Genomic DNA, 25,096 nt, shown 5'->3' with positions numbered 1-25,096 from the left:
GTCCCCTGTAAGTCACCTGATATAACTGCACTGTAATTTATATGGTGTACAGGACCTGTGTAGAGCTGAGTGTGTTGATGGCGTAGTGGTCAATCGAGAGGGGGCGGGCGGGTGGGGTGGGGGCCCCAATCAAAAGTTTGCTATGGGGCCCAGCCATTTCTAGTTACGCCCCTGCACCTACTGCACAACGTACTTACACGTCTATCCACTTGTATGTGCAACCTGTCACTACCTATAGCTCATGTACAGGAAGGAATGCTGGGAGTTGTAGTTTTATAGCAGCTGCGGCCACAGACTGGGCTTATACAGGACACACTGTACACTCGCAGCTTCTCAGAGGGTGAGCGACCCCGCACCAGTGACTTCTCACTGACTTCAGCCGTAAAGTCCCGCCCGCACCATACCACGTGTTCCCCAGTGGGCCCCACCTCCTGGCAGCGCCACTTTAACAAACCGAGTCTTGTGGTTTGACAGTACAGGGGCGGAGCCTCAGACTCGTCTCTTTCTGATTGGACCCGGCGCAGTAGGTCAGGCCCCGCCCGGGGCCCTTGGACTGTCCGGCGCGGCCGGATCTTGGGGAGAAGGCTGAGGGATGGCGGAGCGCAGGGTGTCCCGCTGGTACTTCGGGGGCCTGGCCTCCTGCGGGGCGGCGTGCTGCACCCACCCGCTGGACCTGCTCAAGGTGAGCGCTGGCCATGTGTGCAGGGGGGCTGCCTCATGGATGACACTGCTGTCTGTATAGCAATACATGTGTGCAGGCGATACAGACTACTGATAGGACGCCTGCTCTCCATAGATAGGACGCCTGCTCTCCATAGATAGATAGATAGACTAGTGATAGGACGCCTGCTCTCCATAGGTATATAGATAGATAGATAGATAGATAGACTAGTGATAGGACGCCTGCTCTCCATAGGTAGATAGACTAGTGATAGGACGCCTGCTCTCCATAGGTAGATAGACTAGTGATAGGACGCCTGCTCTCCATAGGTAGATAGACTAGTGATAGGACGCCTGCTCTCCATAGGTAGATAGACTAGTGATAGGACGCCTGCTCTCCATAGGTAGATAGACTAGTGATAGGACGCCTGCTCTCCATAGGTAGATAGACTAGTGATAGGACGCCTGCTCTCCATAGGTAGATAGACTAGTGATAGGACGCCTGCTCTCCATAGATAGATAGACTAGTGATAGGACGCCTGCTCTCCATAGATAGATAGACTAGTGATAGGACGCCTGCTCTCCATAGATAGATAGACTAGTGATAGGACGCCTGCTCTCCATAGGTAGATAGACTAGTGATAGGACGCCTGCTCTCCATAGGTAGATAGACTAGTGATAGGACGCCTGCTCTCCATAGGTAGATAGACTACTGATAGGACGCCTGCTCTCCATAGGTAGATAGACTACTGATAGGACGCCTGCTCTCCATAGGTAGATGGATAGACTGACTAGTGGTATGACGCCTGCTCTCCATAGATAGATGGATAGATAGACTGACTAGTGGTATGACGCCTGCTGTCTGTGTGGCTGATCCAGCCTGGCTATATTACATGCATGGCCGCTGCTTCCCAAACCTCATACGTGTCCTCCATAGATTTACACACTACCAAGAGGAACAGCTGCTGTCTATGTATATAGTATGTGTGCAGCATCGAGATACATGCTACTGGCATGACACCTGCTTCTCTCTATATGGTGTGTGTATATAATAGTACATGTATGACACCTGCTTCTCTCTATATGGTGTGTGTGTGTGTGTGTAACAGTACATGTATGACGCCTGCTTCTCTCTATATGGTGTGTGTGTGTGTGTGTGTATATAATAGTACATGTATGACACCTGCTTCTCTCTATATGGTGTGTGTAACAGTACATGTCTGACACCTGCTTCTCTCTATATGGGGGGTGTGTAACAGTACATGTCTGACACCTGCTTCTCTCTATATGGGGGGTGTGTAACAGTACATGTCTGACACCTGCTTCTCTCTATATGGGGGGTGTGTAACAGTACATGTCTGACACCTGCTTCTCTCTATATGGTGTGTGTAACAGTACATGTATGACACCTGCTTCTCTCTATATGGGGGGTGTGTAACAGTACATGTCTGACACCTGCTTCTCTCTATATGGGGGGGGTGTAACAGTACATGTCTGACACCTGCTTCTCTCTATATGGTGTGTGTAACAGTACATGTCTGACACCTGCTTCTCTCTATATGGGGGGTGTGTAACAGTACATGTCTGACACCTGCTTCTCTCTATATGGTGTGTGTAACAGTACATGTATGGCACCTGCTTCTCTATATGGTGTGTGTAACAGTACATGTATGGCACCTGCTTCTCTATATGGTGTGTGTAACAGTACATGTATGGCACCTGCTTCTCTCTGTATGGTGTGTGTGTAACAGTACATGTCTGACACCTGCTTCTCTCTATATGATGTGTGTGTAATAGTACATGAATGACACTCGCTTCTCTCTATATGGGGGGTGTGTCTATTCATATATAGATGGATAGATAAAAACTATATATATATATAATATATATACATACACACACACACACACACACACACACACACACACACACACACACACACACACGTATGACACCTGCTGTCCATCCATATGACAGTTATATTGACAGATACAGCCTGGCATTACATGTAAACATAGATGACTCTGCTGTACATATATTGTACAGTAAGTGAGGCAGTAACTGTTCACCTTTTGACATGCACGTGTGTGTGTATATATATATATATATATATATATATATATACACACACACACACAAAATATAGAAGAAGGCGGCACTCCAATTTTAGTGAATAAAAGTGGTTTCGTTTATTCACCCAGCATGCAACGTTTCGATCCTCTCAATGGGATCTTTGTCAAGCAATTGCTTGACAAAGATCCTATTGAGAGGATTGAAACGTTGCATGCTGGGTGAATGAACTAAACCACTTTTATTCACTAAAATTAGAGTGCCGCCTTCTATATTTTGCAAGATTACCTTCGGGACCTGGGTCTGGGACCGTGAGGCTGTGCACCCTACCTGAGCCTCTGAGCCGCACAGTGCCGTTCTGCAAACAGTTATTTGAATATATATGTATACACATCTCCACCTGTGTATACACATGTATGTCCCCTGCAGCCATGCACCATTGTCGACAGTGATCTGTAAGCCACAACCCTTTGCGGGTTTCTCAGGATCACACGTCTTGTCTGCAGTGCACGGTCATACTACAGTCATTAGAAAATGTAATGTGTGACAGTCTGCGGGTTAAGCGTGTCATTGGGCGCTGTGCAGATGAATGTGCGCTCTGTACATGCAGGATATGAGAGGGACAGAGTAGAGCGGCCTCACAGCACTGACATTTCTATGGCACTCAATGAATGACTGTAATGTATCCAGCAGCCATGTGTGTGCGCCTGGCCGTGTAAGGGTTATTTCTGTGCATTGTACCATTCAGGGTCAGTGGCTTCACAGGCCGTGTCCATTGGAGAGGTGATAGTGTTTTTGTGGAGATGAAGCAGAGCTGAGTTTGGCTTTGAGTATTATCTGTGGTTATTCACAAGACTTTCTGTAAACCTGCTGCATAGTGTTATTGAGTACACAGTACTTTAAAAACCTGACCTAAGGGCATGTTCACAAGGTTAAAGAGGTACTACAGAGGGTGGGGGGATTACTTTTAAATAAACTGGTGTCAGAAAGTTGTATAGATTTGTAATTTAGTTCTATTTACAAATCTCCAGTTTTCCAGTACTTATCAGCTGCCATATGTCATGCAGGAAGTGCTGTATTCCTTCCGGTCTCACACAGTGCTCTCTGCTGCCACCTCTGTCCATGACAGGAACTGCACAAAGCAGTAGCAAGTCCCCATATGAAAACTCTCCTCTTCAGACTGGGAAGAATACACCACTTCCTGCAGGGCATACATCAGTTGATAAGTACTGGGAGACTGGAGATTTTTAATTAGAAGTAAATTACAAATACCCCTTTAATAACCGGGAGATAATTTCCATGTAAAAAACATGCAGTGTCACTTTAAAAAACGTAACTCCCGTTGACTTCAGTGGGAGACAGGGAACCATGCAAAAATGAGGTGACACATGTCCCTTCTTTTCTGTAAAGTTACTGAAATCAGTTGGAGCTTAAGGGCTGCCCCCACCTGTGCTGACTGCAGATAGAAGAATGCCTTCAAGGGGTTAATCCCACAACATAAAATTACATCATCACTTTATGATCAGTGGTGACCCCCATCAATTCTTAAAATGAAGGCGGGTGCAGAGTTAGTGTAGCTTCCCCTGCACAGTGGCGCCCCAATCCAGCTGTGCAGGGAACGTGAATGGGGTCATGTCCTTCCCTGCTCAGCTGAGTAGCGGACAGTGATTGGGAAATACTATAACCATTATGTGTATAGGTGACCGGTGAGATGCTTTGCATTACTTGCTCCTTGTGAGCTCGGTCATTATGACTTGACACTTCTTCCAGTAATAAAGAAGGATATTAGACCTGAGAGCTCATAGTATATGGCAGTAGTATATGGGTGCATCACATAGATTATATCCAGCTTCTGGTTTTCACACCTTTGCCCTTGATATCACATGTGCAGAGAACAGAGAGCGAATGGATTATGATGCCTCTTTTTTTATTACTGTGACGTGTGTGTGTGTGTGATTGGCATTAAGCCTAGCTTTTTTTATTACTGTGACATGGGTTCGTGTGTGTGTGTGTGCGGGATTGGCATGAAGGCGAAGCCTAGCTTTTTATTACTGTGACTTGGGTTGGCGTGTGTGTATGGATTGGTATGATGTCTCGTTTCTTATTACTATGACATGGGTTGGTGTGTGGATTGGTATGATGTCCTACCTCTTATTACTGTGATATGGGTTGGTGTGTGTGTGGGTTCCTATGATGTGTTACTACTTGGGCTGGCAGGTGTGGGGGTTCCTATGATGTCTCACTTCTTGGGCTGGCAGGTGTGTGGGTTCCTATGGTGTCTGACTTCTTGGGCTGGCAGGTGTGTGGGTTCCTATGGTGTCTCACTACTTGGGCTGGCAGGTGTGTGGGTTCCTATGGTGTCTCACTTCTTGGGCTGGCAGGTGTGTGTGTTCCTATGATGTCTCACTTCTTGGGCTGGCAGGTGTGTGGGTTCCTATGATGTCTGACTTCTTGGGCTGGCAGGTGTGTGGGTTCCTATGATGTCTCACTTCTTGGGCTGGCAGGTGTGTGGGTTCCTATGATGTCTCACTTCTTGGGCTGGCAGGTGTGTGGGTTCCTATGATGTCTCACTTCTTGGGCTGGCAGGTGTGTGGGTTCCTATGATGTCTCACTTCTTGGGCTGGCAGGTGTGTGGGTTCCTATGATATCCCACTTGGGCTGGCAGGTGTGTGGGTTCCTATGATGTCTCACTTCTTGGGCTGGCAGGTGTGTGGGTTCCTATGATGTCTCACTTCTTTTGCTGGCAGGTGTGTGGGTTCCTATGATGTCTCTTTTTCTTGGGTTGGCAGGTGTGTGGGTTCCTATGATATCCCACTTCTTATGCTGGCAGGTGTGTGGGTTCCTATGATGTCTCTTTTTCTTGGGTTGGCAGGTGTGTGGGTTCCTATGATATCCCACTTCTTTTGCTGGCAGGTGTGTGGGTTCCTATGATATCCCACTTCTTGGGCTGGCAGGTGTGTGGCAGTGCTGCTTGTGCAGTCAGGGTTCTGAAATCTATAATGACCTTTGAGCTGTTTTCTCAGTGGTAAGAACATGGTCGCCTGTTGTGTTTTATTGCTGTGTATCACACGGCTGCCTTTCTCTTAACTTGCAGGTTCATCTGCAGACCCAGCAGGAGGTGAAGATGAGGATGACTGGCATGGCCGTTACTGTGATCAGAAATGATGGCTTCTTTGCCCTCTATAATGGTCTGAGCGCATCACTGTTCAGACAGGTGAGTGGTTGTCGGGACTCGGGAGCTCGACCATCCTGACTAGACATCCCGGCCCTATGTACGCTGCAGTGCACACCCTTCTCCCAATTCACAGAATAAGTCACACAGCCGCCATTATATGTCATGTCATAATTACAAAACGGCCAATGGTACAGTTGACAAACATTATACATGTATCCTAATAAGCCTCTGTGCTATTAATTTGTGTCGCCTCTTATACATATCCACTGGATAAGGAGAAGATCCAGGGATTTAATCCAGGCATAGGAACTTTTTCATATTTTGCTGAAGGTGCTAGTTTAAAAAAAAAAAAAAAAAAGGCATACTCACCTACCCCTACCCACAATGTCACCAAGTTCCTGACTCTGCTTTCTACTCCAGTGACAGACTGAGTCGGGACACCACTGCAGCAAGTTTAGTATTTGATCAGGGCGAGTACATAATATGAGTGCTGTGATCTCTGCTGGTGGATTAGGATGGGTGCTATTGGAAGTTCAGCCCCTGCGACAGAGAACAAGGTGTCTACTACTCCTTTAAGGGGGGAGTATTGTGTTGTTTTTTTTTTTTTTTTTTTTCTCCTTCTGTACCTTTTGTGAGCAGATGCTGGAGTTCAGTAGGAAGCCATGGAGGATCTCTAGACACATCTATTATATAGTTGTATCATTAGTAAGATATTAAGCGTCCAACTAAACCCACGCATTTGTAACTTTGTTGCCCATTTTCACTTAGTCCTGCTTCAACCATACACAATAGCCCATATGCAGTCTAGCTAATGATTTGCATGGCGGTAGAACTAAGTTCCCATCATGTGCGTCTTCTGATGTATCCCGTGACCTTATTTGCCTTGGCAGCAGCCGCCTGACACTGGTTACTGTTTAGTTCACTGTCAATTAGTCAGATTTATACTGTAACCAGTGTTTTCCCATTCAGTCAATGATCTTACCATAGATTCCCCCTTCCCAAGTGCTTAACCTTACATTTACTCATATTGATCCTCATTTGCATATGTCTGCCCAAGACTCGCTCTGTAGTACAATACTGTCCTTTTCTGTAGCAATTAAATGACACAGCTTAGTGTCACCTGACTCCATACATCTTCTATAGTCAGTTCATACACCTTACCTTTCAAGGGAGATGTAGTGTATTTCCTTTATTATCTATTGTCCCAGGAGAGTAGTTTGTTGTGTATGATTCCCGAGCCCCTGGGACAGCGTTGCTATAATGGTGTCATTATCAGTATGTAACTCTGTGGTAACACATACCTTCACAGGGGTCAGACATGCTGCATGTGTTAAGTGGAGAACAAAAGAATTATGTCTGTGGATTCTCGACAAAATCAAACAATAGAATGTTATTGCACGTTTATTGTGGATTTTGACTTCCCTGTTGATATCAAGTTCACGGCATAAAGTCGGAGCTTTAGACTCTGTACGGCAGGTCATTCAGTTTGCATAGTGTATAAAAGAGATTTCATAAACTCTCAATCTCATCGCTGGTGCTATAATACACTGGATCTGCAGCATGTCTGGTCTGTGTGCAGCAGATATACCACATTGTTCCTTTCTGTTAGAATGGTGGATGACCTTCAGAAACACAATAGTTTATCATGGCATAGATTCCACTAGGCAATAGCAGGCCCATGTGAACAGGATAGCTTCTCGCACTTGAAGTACATGTAGATAAAGTGACTTGCTCTGATTATCTGGTTCTAGCTCATCCCAGACCTTGTCTATAGGATTAACATCTAAGGGCCGCTCACACCAGGAAACTAAGGAAAAGTTGTTTTCATCCTTATGGAACCAGTTTCTGAATGCATGACCCTAATGTCATGGTTCATTCTCCTGATGTAAGAGTCCCCCTGCCAAAGGTAAACAGCCCCCATGATTGCCCACACTGTTAAACCACCTCCCCCAGCTTGAACTGTTGACTCCCGACAGGAAGACTTCATTGGTTCATGTGGCTTGTGCGAAATTTGGACTCGTCCATTAGTATGGTGCAATAGAGAAACTGGTTGTCTTCTGTAAAGGAACAGGTTGTCCCATCTGCCAAGAATGCAGCTTGGCACCGCTGCGTCCCGTTCACTTCCTGGTTTAGAACAGGGGGAGTGAGGATTGGAACTGAATCAGCTCGGCATCACTGTGTCTTCCACTGAGGTTACACATGTCTCCAAGGATAGTCCAAGCCCTGGAGATGTGTGTAAGCTCAGTGGGAGAGAGGGAGTTGAAACTTTTCTTGGTGCTCCCAAGGATCCCGGCCACCAAAGTGTGTCAAAGCCCAGCAACAGTTCTCACAGCGGTGGTCTGGAACCTAGGCAACCACTGTCAACAGTACCGTCAGATAAAGGGACCAAACTCCAAATGAAAGCAATTTTGCTAATGCAAAGCAGCATTTCCCATAATTCAACAAAAGTTTAGGTGATGGAAACTAAACTAAACCTCTAACTAAAGGGGTTGTCCAGGCAGGGGACTTTTTAGTTATATCGGTGGGGAGGGGTGATAGAAAACAATAACCTGCAACCCCCTCCCTGGTCATATAAATAAAAATTCCCTTGCCGGGACAACCCCTTCAGTTTTTCATTCAGGCATGTTAGATGGAGTATTTTCTTTACTGTTCATCAGGTCTTCCTGTGACCTCCTTTAAGGGACAACCCCTTCAGTTTTTCATTCAGGCATGTTAGATGGAGTATTTTCTTTACTGTTCATCAGGTCTTCCTGTGACCTCCTTTTCTTGGTGATACGTTTAATGTCCATGGAATCTTCTTTCATCCAGTGTCTTTCTTCAATCACTTCAGTTGCTAATTCTTGAAATCCTGCTCCCAGTTAGTCTAGCACCGATAACCAGGCCACATTTGGGGTCGTTTGGATGACTTGATACATATCTAATGTGGATTCACAGTGAAGCTGACCACAGATATCACTGGGGCAATTACCTGCTGCCTTCTGTCTACTCTCAATGTAGTTAAATGTCTGGTGTCTCTTAGGGTACAAACACACACAGCAGATACGCAGCAGATTTGATGGTGCAGATTTGATGCTGTGTTCAGTTATTTAGATCTAATTTGCTGCGTATCGCAGCAGTAAATACGCAGCGTATATGCCGTGTGTGTTTGTACCCTAATAAGGTGGCCATCCAATGTACATTCTCATGATCCTTTCCTCTTGTTTTTGTCTGCCCCTACAGATCACTTACTCTCTTACCCGTTTTGCCATCTACGAGACTGTGAGAGACCGTCTGGCACAGGACAACAAGGGCCCACTTCCATTCTACCAGAAGGTGCTACTGGGGGCATTTGGGGGTAAGTCCATTAACTGTTATGTATGGTATGAATCTGTGACACAGTCCTTGGCCAAGGCTCAGGTTTTAAGGCTATAGCTTACTAGTGGGCGTTGGTATAATATGTTGGAGGCCCCCCATGTAAACTATGTACACTGGTCCATGCAGTTTAGTATTACATGACCTGGAAAATGTTATATTACTGTTTACCCATTACTGTATTAGGGTATGTGCACACTATGGAATCCCAGCTAATCACCCGCCGCAGATTCCGCAGCTCGCCCCCGCTCGCAGACTGTGGTGGATGCGCTCATCTCTGCTGGCCCCATAGGCTTCATTCTATGGTTTGCCAGATTCCGCCGTCCGCACGAAGAATGAGCGGGTTCATTCTTCGGCGGACGGCAGAGTCTGGCAAACCATAGAATAAGGCCTATGGGACCAGTGGAGATGCGCGTGCCCGCGTGCAGGGGTGAGCTGCAGAATCCGTGGCGGGTGATCCGCCGAGATTCCGTAGTGTGCACATACCCATACATGAACAGTAGCCGGAGGTCTGTAGCGCTGTAATACAGATATGTTTGCCAGTCTTGGGATGTAATAGCTATTATTATTGGTTATCATCTCCTGTTTGTTATACTTGTAGAACACCAAGAAATGTCTCATACCCCTCTAGTGGGAGTAATTCCCACTAGGCACGAAGACGTGTATCATCACATGCTTCTCCAATGGAGACGGTCGACCACCTTTAAGGCTAGGGCTACACAGTGACTTAAGTTGCACAATAGCAAATACTAGTTGTCGTGTGACCAAAAATATGAATGCAGTTTGTAAGTTACAGTTCAGATTGGACAAAAAAAATTTAAACAAATGGCCAAATCACAGAAAAGCTGTCAAGAAGGTCACAATTATTGAGGTCAAAGCTGGCGTAGTCACGTGCAACTTGTGACCAAACATCTATCAGATTTGGGTCTCGAGCAACTGTTGCATCATGACAGTCATTAGATGGTATGTTGCAATGTGACATTACAGTCCTCATGTTGCATGACCAGATTTGCAGTGTATCCCTACCTTCAGGCCATGGTTAACTGCTGGTTGTCAGCACTATGAGTAAATCATGGATTGCCTTCTGTTACAGATTCATGCAGCCGCCTCTATATCACTGGTGCAGCGTGGTCGTCATTGCATCATCTTCTTTTTTTTCTAAAGAAATGTATGATGGAACTACAAGTGCTGACTTGCAAGAATAGCTACTGCCTAGTGAGCAGAGGACTAATGGGTGTATAGCCAAGTATTACATGTGCGTACAAGATGCTGTCTCCATTACTGACGTGCAGTACAGTGAATTCAAACTGTTTTTTTTTCCTTAGAACCTTGCCACAGATTCCAACATTTATCCTGGGTTGCCTTGTAGAGACCCTAACAAATATCTTTTATGAATATGATGAAATTATTTTTAGATTAATTTATTTTTACCAGACGTTTACAACTTTTGAGCAACTGATGTGTGAGCAACTTTTTGTGTCATACCTAGAATTTTTGAAGAGGTGAATTTAGAGGTGCCTTTCCGCCAGCTCCATAGACACCATTCTATGGGCGGGCGGATTTCGCATTCCGCCGAAAGCATTGACGGCCATGGATACGAGGTACGGAATCCGGCGGAAATTCTCCTCTCGGGTTCCGTAGTGTGAACCAAATAGAGAATGGAGGCATGATAGGGGAGGGGGTGGGGGTGGGGGTGTTAACTTGCCTACTAGGGGCATGCTGAAGGGGGTTTAACTACATACTAGGGGCAGAGTGTTAACTACCTATTTGGGAATTCTGGGGAAGAGGGGGGGGGGGGTTAACTGCCTACTAGGGACATGCTGTTATGTTAACAACCTACTAAGGGCATGCTGGGGAAGGTAGGGGGGGGGGTAAACTACCTTCTAGGCCAGTGATGGCTAACCTTGACACTCCAGCTGTTGCAAAACTACAATTCCCATCATGCCTGAACAACCCAAGAAATGGCTTTGGCTGCCCAGGCATGATGGGAGTTGTAGTTTTGCAACAGCTGGAGTGTCAAGGTTAGCAATCTCTGTTCTAGGGGCTTCTTGGGGAGGAGAGAGGGGGGAAATCCTGTATGTATTGCAACTCTTTTACATTCGTGGGTCGCACATGCATGTCTTTATGTATGGGGCTTAGGACGGGGGCGTAATACTTTTTTCTTACCTTGGGTACTGCCAACCGACGTTACGGCACCCAGACCCACTTTACCGCTTAAGAGTGATTCTACCCAAAAAGTAATTAGATGCACACTGTCACTGTTTCATACCCTTCAGTTCCTCTGTGACTGTGTTGCAGACTGCAGGAATCTGTCATATGGGGCATGTACGTCATTAGCCATGTGCATTTGTGCTCTAGTTGATGAGTATTCACCCTTATTTGAAGACAACCAAACCTTTTTACTGTAGGAAGTCCTTCAGCTCTTTGTATAGATGGCGCTGTGTGAATATAAATGTACACTGAAGAGTCACCATAACTGAAGATCATTGTTTCCTTTTTTTGCTGGAAAGTCTTGCAGGACGTCTCCTTCTGAGAGATGGATGTCATAGTAAGGACATAGATTACCTAGATGATGATGTCTATAACCAGAATAACTACTAAATCTGTACACATAGACTGTTCCAGACAATAACAAAGACACCTGTCATTGTTCCCTATAATTTCTTCTTTGTACGATTGTTCCTCAATAGCCAATTGTTTTATCACACTTCATCTCAATAAGAGGAGAACTGACAGCAGGATAATGATGGCATTGTAATATAAAAGATGGTATTCCCTCAGCAGAAATTAACACTGTTAAGAAATACCAGTCCGAGTATGTAGATAGTTGGGCAACTCAACAAGAAAAGTTTGTTGGGGAAGGGGCTATATGGCCAAGCAATGGCTGAGTGAGGATGCACCCTAACTGAGCTCCTGCGGTGATTATGGGGAAGCTGCAGTTACTCGCCTCCTAGTTGTCAAGTGACCAGATTTTATGAGGGAACATTGCCCACACTGGGAAGTCCCACTCCCCACCAGCACAAAGCTGCTTTGATTGCTCCCTGGCGGGGAACGTAGATTGCGACCACGATCCCCTCACAAACCTCCAGCACCAAGTGCCTAGAGTGACTCAAGTGATGCCCACATCATTTAAGCTCCGCTCTGCACACATTCACCGCAGTGACAGACCGCTTAGTGGTCCCTTGTAGACCAGAATCTCCTCCAGCCCTCTGCTCCACGGTCAACATGTTATCCTCACAGGGCCTACCTCAACGTGGCAGAAAGCAGACCCAGACACAGGTGCCATCTTCATTTCCATCTCCCCAGGCAGCCTTGTTTCTTCTGCCGGCCTGCACAGACTCAGCCTGACCCTGCTCCATCTCAGACAATAATATATATTGTCTTTTTACATAGTATTTCCATCAGTCTTTTGGTCAGTATTTTTTCAACCAAAACCAGGAGCGGGTTGAAAACACAGAAAATGGGAACATTTTCCCATTTTATAATTTTTCCCTGTCAGTTCCACTCCTTATTTTGGCTACAAATACTGACCAAGATGCTAAAAGAAATACTGACTAAAATATGATGTGTGGACATAGAAAATACTTTTAGTCTTCATTATTAGACTATCTACAGCTTAGAATAGCTTCCTTCCTTCCCGCCTATTTTACCTAACAACTACCCTCCCCCCAAACTATTGTATTTTTATTCTGGATGTATCCACAAATTTCATTGCTCCAAATGACATTGTATTGTTTCTTTTTATTTGTGACATGCATATGCATCTACTGTATCACATTTTCTGGAGACCTGCATGTGCGTCTGTACAATTATTGAAATTCAATAAAAAATAAAATAAAAATAGAAAACATAAAAAGGAAAAAAAAGTTTTTATTCTCAAAATGTATTCTGACTAGAACTGTGGTTGTCCCTTTTTCACACTTTTTCCACTATTAGGACACTGTCCCATAGTAGTAGCAGTGAGAGCCTCCTGTGTACAGAGATCAATGTTATATCACTGTATGACACAGAAAACTGGGTAACTTAAAGGGGGTGTATAAAACTAAACATGGCTGCTTTTTTTTTCCAGGCACATTACCGCCCTTATCCATAGAAACCCTGTGGAGAATAGTAGTGTGTTTTCTGCCACAGTCTCCAAAACCTAAATGACTCTGAGCTATATCTTTGCACTGTGGTAATGTGTGGTAAAATGAGTCTGTCTGACTCCCTAGAAACCATCAGAAGTAAAGTAGACGCCACAAAAAAAGATGGATGACTGCAGCTGAGTCGCTGTCTGGAGTGTGGTGAATATGGAACTATTTATGGTCCACTATTTCTAATAACTGCTTCAATCTGCTGTAGCTGCCATTCCAGTAATGCCAGGTCCCTACTACTTTTGCACTTCCTATAATATTTCATTTGTACTGGAGATGTCTGCTCAGCGAATTACTGACTGAGGAAGTGATAAGGAGCAGGAATCCAGCATTGTTGGAGCCACAGCTGCGGGAGGCTAAGGCAGGTTGGGACAATGTTGAGTTCAATGTAAAAATGTTGTAGGGCTAGAATTAAAGCTTTATCTCAATGTGAGAGGAAAAAAAGCTTTAAGAACAAAGGGGGTTACAGACGTGGCCCAAGATGACTGCTCCATGAACCACAATGAGAGATGTGCAGGAAAGTTGGTGGGTTTAATAAATTCGGTACCAGGTCCTGAAGGGATCAAGTCCAATAGCAGGTCTTTTTTTCTCAATATAAATCCATATTAACTCATTGTGCCTTTTTGACTCCTTCTATCCTGCAAGTTGCTATGGAGAACATCGCCAATTCTCTTCATAAACTTCCAAAATGAAGCCTAATGGCATTATAATAGGTCAGTGCTCCCCAACCTGTGGTTCTCAAGTGGTTGCGGAACTATTATTCCCATTGTGTCCATTAAAGCCAAAAGACCCAGCATATCGATGTAGTCCTAACTACTGTAAATGTCACAGTGGTTATTCGATCACTCATCCGGAAGCCTTGTATATTTATATGAGCCTGGAACTTCTCAGTGGCTTTTAGTAATCTTGTATATATTGTTATTACACAGATTCTGACTGTTATACATGTCCCCTGTGGTCCCCCCTTCATTTGGATTGCCAAACTGTATGTTATTCCCACGGCTAATGGACATTTCCATTAGCTGTGATCTTCTATTCTGTTTCTGGCTTTTGGGGATTTTCAGCTTTATGTATGTTCAGTGTTACATCCAGCAGCTGTCTTGTATCTGGATCATAGGAGGGGATGTGCTACTGGAAATGGTTGCTGCTTTCTTTGACTAAATTATTTATTTATTTTAGGATTTACAGGAGGATTTGTGGGGACCCCAGCAGATATGGTCAACGTCAGGTCAGTATTTCCACCCCTCTTTATTATTAATTTTAGGCAAACTCGGGGGAAAAAGCCCCAGAAAATAATGTACCAGTAGCGCTGGATGACGTAAAAAATAAAATCATACTCGCCATAGTGCTCTGCAGCGGTCATTCTGATATTCCTGTACTGCACTGACCTCACAGGAACTTCCCGCTCAGTAGCCAGTTCCTGTGTGGTCAATACGTTACAGAAACCAGCAATGACTGGGAGCGTTAGAACAGCAGCTTTGGACGGATGAGTATGACTTTTAAACCAACAAACAAAATTAATTCCCGACACTACGCACAGGCCACAATTCCATACATAACCGCTCCCTGCAGGCATCAGTGCAACAACTTTGTGGCTATGGGCTCATGTACCTTTCGATTGGTGCTCAGCATATATAGTCCAATTGATGCATACACAATACGATAAGAGATGCGGCACTCACCACTGGTAGTTAAAAAGACCTTTATTCCATTCACTGGTCGAGGATTAAAGGTTTCACAGGCAACTGACCTTTTCACACATTACAGTGGCGCACCTCTTATCTTTTGTATGTATGACTTTTAAATCCTGTGCCAGCTAAGCTTTTTTTTTTTTTTTCTTCCCTGGGACTGGACAATTCCTTTAAAACAAGGTGCAGTGAGTAACATAAATTATCTCATGACAATGGCCCTGGCAGGGGGTGGGCTAAAGGAAGCAAGTGCATAGTATGTTCTTAAAGGAGAAGTCCTATGACACCAGTCACTCAGTGGCTGAACAGGCAGTTGGTCAGCCGTGCAGTGACGTTGTAGCTTGAAGAGCCATGTACGTGACTAACCCAGATTCCAGGCAAAAATTATAGCTGTCAGTGGGACCCAAAAGCGGCGCTACGGAGGCACGGGGATGGGAAGCATGCATTGTTTAAGTTCCCGCTCTGCCCAGCTTGCCTTGCTTTTTTATTTTAATGGGACTTCTCCTTTAAAGTTAGAAGCAGAAAAAATAAAGAGTGTAAGCATCTGATCGACATGGGCCAAACAACTGATCCAGAGCATCTGTAAAACAGCAGGTCTTGTTGGTGGTTCCTGATATAAAGTGGGTAGTACTTACCAGAAGTGGTTCCAGGAAGCACAACCAATAAACCATAATCTGGTTTAGTTCAACTGTAGAGTTATTGCCCCTGGTCAGGGTGTTTGCTTTCTACAGAGGGCTAATATCTTATCCTGAAGGGATTTCAGGCTTGCCATACATTCCCAGTCTTGTTTTTAAGACCCCTAGTTGGAGTTATACACTGTCCTCAAGGGAAAGCCACACTGAAAACGTGTGTAACAGCTGCTTTGCATATACTTTCTTCCCAGAATTCTCAGTGGAGCATGAATGGCATGAAAGTCTCCACAACGAAAAATAGCCCCTTCAGTCCCATGTAAAAAATAATAAAATAAGTTTTAGTAAATAATAGAGATGATCGAACCGGGTTCGGGTTTGAGTCCATCCGAACCCGATCGTTCGGCATTTGATTAGCTGGGGCTGCTGAACTTGGATAAAGCTCTAAGGTTGTCTGGAAAATATGGATAAAGCCAATGACTATATCCATGTTTTCCACATAGCCTTAAGGCTTTATCCAAGTTCAGCAGCCACCGCTAATCAAATGCCAAACGCTCGGGTTCGGATCGACTTGAGCATGCTCGAGGTTTGCTCATCTCTAGTAAATAACTAATATAGTTTGAGATGAGTAATTTATACTGTTTTCATATCCTGCAATACTGAGAGAGGGAGCAGTGTTAAACTAGATGGACCTTTCTATCATTCTTATATACTGCATTCTCCTTTAACCCTTTATTATGTTTTTGCCTTTACCCTCAGGATGCAGAATGACATGAAGCTGCCCGCCCATCTGAGACGCAAGTAAGATGCAATTCAGGCATTGTAAAGCACATGTAGATCTGATGTCTATTGACTTGAGGTAGATGAGGGATAATGTCCTGACCTCTTCATCTGTTTAGTCATCCCATTTATTTAATTGAAAACCAGGCATGCTGGGTAATCCTCTGTTTTTAAGCGTCTGCCTTCACAGCATGTAACTATGGATGCATTTACAGTATGTATGCCATTCACATTAATGGGCTCCATATAAATGTCAAATTCTTATCTTCTTGGCAAGTGGACAGAAGTGAAGCCTTAGAAGATGTTTAGGACTTTACCTCGATTCCCCCCCCCCCCTCCGTTCCTTGAAAACACAATAATAATAGTAGTGATAATAATGTGGTCTGTAATGTCTGTGCTGTTTTGACTTTTCTTTGGGTCATTCTCCCCTATTTCTTCCTGTTTCATCAGTTACGCCCATGCACTGGACGGCATGTACCGAGTCATCCAAGAAGGTAACTCTCTACTCTGTATAGTCTGGAGGACAGAAGGGAAAGGGGGGACATAATGGAAACCTTTAAATCTGTCACAGGACTAAATAAGGTTCAGGAGGGAAGTGTTTTTAGTAATAAAAAAACCCCCCAAAAAAACCTGAACTTAAGAACAAGAGGACACAGTGAGAGGTTAGTTTTGTGGGAGATTTTAGAAGCGATGTGAGAAAATATTACTTTACTGAAAGAGTAGTAGATGCTTGGAACAAACTTCTAGCAAATTAAATCTGCTGACAATCTTCTATGTTTCTTTGTAACATGGTGGACAAACTGTTGCACTCTCACTGTAACTGGTGACTTATTGTTATTTTTCAATTAGAGGGCTTCAAGAAGCTATTCTCCGGGGCCACCATGGCGTCTAGCAGAGGAGCCCTAGTAACAGTGGGACAGGTGAGCTTTATGTATTTTACCTTTCCAGTGAATTACACAGAATGGCGACCTGTCTCTCTAGAGCCTCGTATTGTAAGAAATTGTGACCTGTAGGGGCCTGAGCTTCACTGCTGGCTAAAACAGACAGCCTCATTCTGTGATGTGCCCCTCAGCTCACGTCAGCTCTTTTCTGCTCTTCTCTTCAGAGATGGGAAGCCCCCCCACATATAAAGTCTATAGCCTGCACTTTGCTAATGCTTGCTCTCCCATGGAGAAGTGGGCAGCAAAGCTGAACAGAGACAAAGGGCCACAGCACTTGGCTGAGGGATTCTGCCCCTTCCAGACATTTTAACCCTTTAGATTGCTGCTGGGTTTTCACTAGCTTATTAAAAACGCATGAGTAATGACTGTATGTCTGGGTAGTGGACTTTCTGCATTTGGGGACACAACACTCAATATGATGTCTGTGTTTAGGGGTTTTACAGGAGTCCCATTCTGCTGATGGCATTGCAGCAGCACTGAAATTGAAGAGGACCTGTCAGCATACACTATCCTACTAAAGTAAGCTGACATGCAGATAGGGCATGTAACCAGAATACATGGCATAACTTTTAGTGCCCCCTAGTGCTGAGGTTTAGCAATGGTATGCAATGTATCCTGGGTACATGACCTATCTGCAATTTGAGCTTACTTTAGTAGGCAAATCTGTGCTGACAGGTCCTCTTTAAAGGGTTTCTGCCATTTAGTCTGTTGTTTTGTGAGGGTGGACTTAGTCTCCTCCCTTCTTGGTGACTCCAAACAGAATCAGAACCTTTCTCTCCCCTCCTAGACCTTATACCATTTTCTTTCCTTAATTCTCCTTCTTTTGTGTCTTTTTATAGCTAGCCTGTTACGATCAAGCAAAGCAGTTGGTCCTGAACACAGGTGTCCTGTCTGACAACATTTTCACCCACTTTTTGGCCAGTTCTATTGCAGTAAGTTTTTTTTTTTTTTTTTTTTTTGGTTCTTCATAGATAGACAGATCTATCTATATATCTCTATTTCATTTTGAGTATATGACTCCTATATGTAATCATTCTGTAAGTTTTTCATGCTAAAGAGTTCAGTACATTGAATGACACCGCCCACTTGACTTCTTATCACAGAATGAGCAGGGATTTCAATCAATAAGTTACACGTTATTCTCAATCTTTTCCCATAAAGAGATATATCTATTAGAGATGAGCGAATCGGGTTCGAGTCTATCCGAACCCGAACGATCGGCGTTTGATTAGCGGTTGTCTGGAAAACATGGATACAGCCAATGACTATATCCATGTTTTCCACATAGCCTTAGGGCTTTATCCAAGTTCAGCAGCCACCGTTAATCAAATGCTGAAAGTTCGGGTTCGGATGGACTCGAGCATGCTCCAGGTTCGCTAATCTCTAATATCGATCTGTTCAGTTTTAATACCACACACAACTTGTGGACAGGTGTGATATTTTTCTAAAAAAGTAGCTGTGTTATTTCAAATCCTGGTTAATCCCTTTAAGTAAGCTTGGTAGGAGGGCTGTAGGTGTGTTGGCAACACCCAAAATGAAGATCCCTAGTGTAAGGGCTCTATTCCACAGGAACGATAATGGGCCGATTATCGCTCGGTGGAATAGAGAGAACGATTAGCCGATAATCATGTCATCGGCTGATCATTCATTTAGGGCCAGACCTAAAATCATCGTTCCCCCACCGCGCATCGCTACGGTGGAATAGCGGTGCGCGGCGGGTAACCGACGATTTGAGAAGCGCAGCATACATTACCTGCAGGGATTCTCCTCCGCTCTGTCTTCCTCCCCGGGTCCCGCGCGCTCTAGCTTCAGAATGGCCTGTCATCTGACGGAGCGCTCAGCCAATCACAGGCCGGGACCGCCACGGCCTGTGATTGGCTGAGTGACCTGTCAGCTGACAGGCCATTCTGAAGCCAGAGTGCGCGGTACTCGGGGAGGAAGACAGAGTACAGGAGAAGCCCTGCAGGTAATGTGGGCTGCAAGGACATCGGTAACGATATCCCTGCAGCCTTCGCTCAACGATCATGGGGCTGTGGAATAGGCCCAGTAAACGAGCGGCGATCTAGCAAATCGGCGCTCGTTTACATCGTTGAGCGGCCCTGCTTAGCCCATGGAATAGGGCCCTAAGGGAATGATTGACTACTATCAGAGACAACTGTCTATTGTAAGTTTTCAGTGGCTGGGGTAAAATAACTTGTACTCTCCTGTTCCTGATGCCTCCTTGCCCTGCTGCTAAACTATTTCTGGTATAAGCTTGACCTGCCTCAGCCAGTGAACACCTGAGAAGGATATACTGGCTATACCATAAATGTTTGGTAGATCTAGGTTCCCACTTCTGGGGCCGCATCTCCAGAACAAAGGGACTGTTAACGTTGCTGCAGCCTATGCCCAATGCTGCAGCAACGTTATTTAACGATCCAGGATAACACAGGCGCAGGAGCTGCGCCTGTGTCATCCACAGCGTGTCCCGGCTATCAGAGATAGCCGGGGACCCGCTGCAACTCTCAGCAAGAAAGCCGCGTTCCGGTGCTGAGAGTTAACCCTATAGATACTGCGGTCCGCAAGACCGCAGCATCTATGGGACTCCACATAGAGAATTCTCCCTCTACAGAGGAAGAATTCTCTCTCCGGTGTCCGTCAGGGCTCTGTGAAGTGATTGCAGAGCCTCGATGGTAGCCATGGAAACCGGAAGCCTCAGGCTTCCAGTTTCCTGGCTACGTAAGCCAGCAAGGGGGGTTGGGAAGGAAGGCTGGGCGCGTATTGAGATAGTAACAGCAGCTGGGACAGAGGAGAGGGGGCCGAGATATGGACATCAGCTTATGGGATCATTATGATTCCATAAGCTGATGTCCAAACACGACCTTGGCATTGAGGCATCAATGACACCAGGTTGTGAAAGGGTAAATCTTGGCAGAAATAGGTTGCAGACTCCATTTCTTTTACATTTACTGAATATACCCATGAATCCTAGTTGTATGGCAGTTACCTGTAGTAATAGAAGTTAATCAGTCTTTTGTCATTGTATGTGTAGGGTGGATGTGCTACATTCCTTTGTCAGCCCCTGGATGTCCTGAAAACACGATTGATGAATTCCAAGGGGGAGTACAGGGTAAGATCTGCTTCCTATGTACAGGCAGTTGGCTTATATCTTTTTGTATTACTCAGTTGTAACCTCTTTTTATAATTCTTGTGGTCTAGGGGGTTGTACACTGTGCAATGGAGACCGCAAAGCTGGGACCACTGGCCTTTTATAAGGTGACTACGTGCATGAGAATGGTGGTGAATTCTGGGATGAAATGGTCTTAGATGGTACCATCTAATAATTTTTACTTTTGGTCTCAGGGTCTTGTTCCTGCTGGCATCAGACTGGTCCCTCACACCGTCTTAACCTTTGTGTTCCTGGAGCAACTGAGGAAGTATTTCGGAATCCGCGTTCCTGCATAATATTGGTTGTGGGATCATGACTGATCCGACCTTTTCTCCATGCTCCAGCTTCCACTGAACAGGACATGTGGACCAGCAGCGTTACCTGTGCCATTGCTTCTTCTTGGGCAGATGGATTCTGCTTCAGTGATGTCAATCCCCCAAGAATGAAGTGGATGAGTTCATAACAGGACTGTGTGCAGGAGGCTTCTTCAACAAACCAACCAGGACAGATTAAACACCACATGATCATATAACTAAAGATCTAATCATGGGGCGTACAAGATTCCTTACTAGATACCACGACTTAAAATAAAAAAAAAAAAAAAAAAACTTTACAGTAACCCTTCTATGTGAAACAAGGTTGACATGAGCCATAAGTAACAAAACCGGGTTACTAGAACTTTAGGTGCCAAAGATGCACAAAGACCTAGCAGCCAAACTGCTTGTATCCATCCAGAAGAGGTGAAGCAATGGAAACTAATATAGAATATGATTCTCTGGATTAATACAGTATTTTGCCTATTAATGGTAGCCAGTCATGTGTTGTAATTCATAATGCATTTGCTGTAGTCCTGACCTGCTGATCGGGTTCATTGGATACTTGCCTTGGCTGTGTAATAATTGTCTCTTTAGTAGTAATGTGTTTTTTTTTTAATGAATTGAAATAATGTTTTAATAGATAACACTTGTGATTAGGTAAAACATACAGTGGGGAAGTAAGTATTTGATACACTGCCGACTTTTGCAAGTTTTCTCACCTCCAAAAAATGGAGGGGTGTGTCATTTTTATAGTAGGTATCCTTCAACTCTGTAAAAAACATTTTAGAAAATCCCATTGTTTTTTTTTTTTTTAATATTTAGCATTTTACTGTATTAAATAAGTATTTGATACAATAGAAAAACGGAATATAATAGATACGGAGACCTTTGTTTGCAGTTATAGAGGTCAGATGTTTCCTGTAGTTCTTGACCAGGTTTGCGGACACTGCAACAGGGAGGAGTTGATTATCAAAAAGTTCTATTTTGATTTCACCTGACCACATTACTTTTTCCCATGCCTCCTCTGGATCATCCAGATGGTCATTGGCGAACTTCAAACTGGCCTGGACATGTGCTGGCTTGAACAGGGGGTCTTTGACACTGGCCCCAGCTCTCTTCAGGTCATTGACCAAGTCCTCCCGTGTAGTTCTGGGCTGATTTTCTAAACTTTTTCAGAATCTTCCTTACTCAATAAGGGCGGGTTCACACTACGGAATTCTCGCGGACAATGTCCGCGGAATTCCGTCAGCTGTCCGCCTGCACATCTGGGCGCCTTTCCGCTGACCCCATAGACACCATTCTATGGGCCGGCGTATTCCGCTATACGCTGAAAGAAGTGTCATGTCACTTCTTTTAGCGGATCGCGGAATACGCCGGCCCATAGAATGGTCTCTATGGAGCCGGTGGAAAAGCGCGTGCCCGTGCGGGCGGACAGCTGACGGAATTCCGCGGACATTGTCCGCGAGAATTCCGTAATGTGAACCCGCCCTAAGGCATCTTGCGTGGAGCTTCAGACCAAGGAAGATTGACAGTCAGCCTTTGTGTGGTTTCTTTTTTTCCCCACTTTTTTAAAATAATTGTGCCAACAGTTGTTGCCTTCTCACCATGCTGCTTGCTTATTGTGTAGCCCATGTCAGCCTTGTGCAGGTCTACAATTTTGTCCTTGGTGTCCTTAGACAGCTCTTCGGTCTTGGCCATTGTGGAGAGGTTAGAGTGTGACTGAGTATGTGGACAGGAGTGCAGAGTAGGAGGTACTTACTAAAAAAAAAAAAAAACTTAATAGGTTTGTGAGAGCTATAATTCTGTCTGGTTGGTAAGTGATCAAATACTTATTTGATGCAATAAAATGTAAATTATTAAAAAAATTAAATTGATTTTGTGCGAAATCTTGCAAAATTGTCAGTCTATCAAATACTTGTTTTCCCCACTGTATGGTTAATATTGCCATGAATTGAAACAAAAGTGTTCTTCAAATCAGTATATGTCTAATAATGAATAAAATCAATGGTTTTATTACTTGTAAAAATCAGTGTAATACTTATGCTAATAGATTTATGGGGATCAGGCCTCCTGATCCAGACTGCATTATAGGCCTGCTTCTATCAAGTTGTGTTAATGCAAGATGGCTATATGTTATTTACATGCCATAGGCTCATTTACACTTATCTTAGTGTTTGCAGCATCCCATTGCTATCTGCCCTTTAGAACATTAAAACATATTACATTCCTCCATTAGATAGTCAGTGTGAATCCGAACATATTTATTAATCACTTTGTTGTTTTTTTTTTGTACCACAATGCCACTGCCTGTTGTCAGGGAAAGTCTGTCTCTAGTAACAGGAAGTGCAGGACAAATTCATCCGAGTGGGGACAGTGCTTTGCTTGTGTCTTATAAAGAATAAATCGGTGTGGTGGGATTTCTGAAAATGCTGCAGTTGTTGGCGATAAGAGTAAAACCGAGTACTGTGCTTGGTTTAATCTGCACAAAAGCTGCAGCTTAGGCACCAAGCTCAGAGTTAATGGCTGTGGTAATCTAATGATAATTGTGATCTGGTTGCTTTAACAGAAACGTGGTTTAGGGTACAAACACACACACCGTATACGCAGCAGATACGCAGCAGATCTGCAGCAGATTTGATGGTGAAGACTTGATGCTGTGTTCAGTTATTTAGATCTAATCTGCTGCGTATCGCAGCAGTAAATACGCTGCGTATACGGTGTGTGTGTTTGTACCCTTAAGGACTGTAATGACCGGGAAATAGCCATACCATGGTATAAATTGCCAAGATAAATAGAAGATACACATATTGAAGGAAAAGGAATGGTCTAAAAGCGCTTGTATATGGCCCTGGTGTCCACATGGAGAGCGAGATACCGACATTCAAACAACACATATTAAGGGATTATGCATTTAAAGACTTGACTACCTTCTTCCTCAGATCACAGAAGAATAAAGTCTTACACTTCTGTGTAAGTGGTCTTTTTCTTCCGACAATCTTCTGTGTTTTTATATGCAGCAGATAGAGACTGTAAAAGACTGGGCTGTGTACCTGCAAACTGAACCCGGCTACCTGCTGAAGATGATCCACACTGTTCCTGAAAAGTAAATCAACGCTTTTCTCTGACCACTGATAAATCTCAGGGTAGCTGTACCTTGAGTGTACCTACTGCTGAATGTTCATAGTGCTTCTCCCCTAAGCGGCGCAGTTGCAGTATAATTCTTTTCTTGCTGAGCTGCTGCTATGTTTTTTTTTTTTTGTTTGTTTTTTTTTTAGCACCTCCCAGTGCACCAGTAACCCCTTCTCTGTCTACATGCCATCTAGTGCTGTACTGTAAATGATCTCCTAGCCTGTTCAGTCATGTTATAGCATAGCAGTCTGGAAATTTGCCTTTGTTTATACCACTGCCAAACAACCCAGCTCTGATTCTGCCTCCTGAAGTAAGAGAATGAGAAATAGCTGTGCACCCTGGAGGTGACATACAGGGGCTAAATAACCTCAACAAGAGCACTAAATCACCTTGTCACCACCCTGAAGGGTTAAAATAACCTAACAAAACCATTAAAATAAGTATGTTGAAACAATGGGAACACTTTAACATACCCATATACCTAACTGGTAAAATATAGTGCAAAAGGGCATACTTATGATTACATCTGTATGCACATAGGATAGAATATGTATAGCTGACATATATTTAAGAGTTATCTGAGACACTAAAATATTACATTGTGTAAATTCATATAGAAGACATGAAAAATATGAAGAAAACTATATGGAATAAGGCAAAAAAAAACACAATATAAGGAGCTCATTTGTTCACCTGGAATGGGTTTCAGCTGTCTTGAAGGAGTCCTTAAAGATGCTGAGCAATTGTTGGCTGCATTTCCCATACTCTTTGATTTGCCTTATTTCTACTAATCTTGGGTTTGGTGAGTTGATTATTGAGGCCATGCCAGCTGACCTGGCACTCCATCACTCTCCTTCTTGGTTAAGTAGCCCTCACATAGTCTGGAAGTGTGTTTGGGGTCATTGTTTAGTAGCGGTAATGTGTTGGTCCCTTTAAGTGCAAACCAGATGGGACTGCATGTAGCTGCAGAATGCTGTGATAGCCAAGGATAAGTGTCACCAGAAAAGCACCTTTACACCACCCCCTCCATGTTTCACAGTGAAAACCACACATGTAGAAACCATTCGCTTATCTT

The 25,096-nt window shown here is 44.2% G+C and overlaps 1 protein-coding gene across 1 annotated transcript; it reads left to right on the top strand.

The window, feature by feature from the left end:
• Positions 1–519: 519 nt before the first annotated feature.
• Positions 520–23,271, top strand: SLC25A10 (solute carrier family 25 member 10). Its single transcript, XM_069952953.1, has 11 exons — positions 520–682; positions 5,825–5,944; positions 9,125–9,239; positions 14,569–14,617; positions 16,466–16,507; positions 16,937–16,980; positions 17,336–17,406; positions 18,267–18,359; positions 20,459–20,536; positions 20,626–20,682; positions 20,770–23,271. Exons 1-11 carry the CDS (start codon positions 593–595, stop codon positions 20,869–20,871), a joined length of 861 nt encoding a protein of 286 aa, XP_069809054.1. The 5' UTR covers positions 520–592; the 3' UTR covers positions 20,872–23,271.
• Positions 23,272–25,096: the final 1,825 nt, after the last annotated feature.

Source organism: Dendropsophus ebraccatus, chromosome 14 (assembly GCF_027789765.1).
Source record: "Dendropsophus ebraccatus isolate aDenEbr1 chromosome 14, aDenEbr1.pat, whole genome shotgun sequence".
NCBI lineage: Eukaryota > Metazoa > Chordata > Amphibia > Anura > Hylidae > Dendropsophus > Dendropsophus ebraccatus.
This window is presented reverse-complemented; position numbering and strand designations above follow the sequence as displayed.

What these genes read in the sequence shown, in the direction of transcription:
- SLC25A10 (XM_069952953.1), top strand. Translation starts at nt 593, where the DNA reads ATGGCGGAGCGCAGGGTGTCCCGCTGGTACTTCGGGGGCCTGGCCTCC. An exon ending in GCAGATATGGTCAACGTCAG is followed by an intron (nt 14,618 to 16,465) that starts GTCAGTATTTCC and finishes CTTTACCCTCAG; the next exon opens with GATGCAGAATGACATGAAGC. An exon ending in ATTCCAAGGGGGAGTACAGG is followed by an intron (nt 20,537 to 20,625) that starts GTAAGATCTGCT and finishes CTTGTGGTCTAG; the next exon opens with GGGGTTGTACACTGTGCAAT.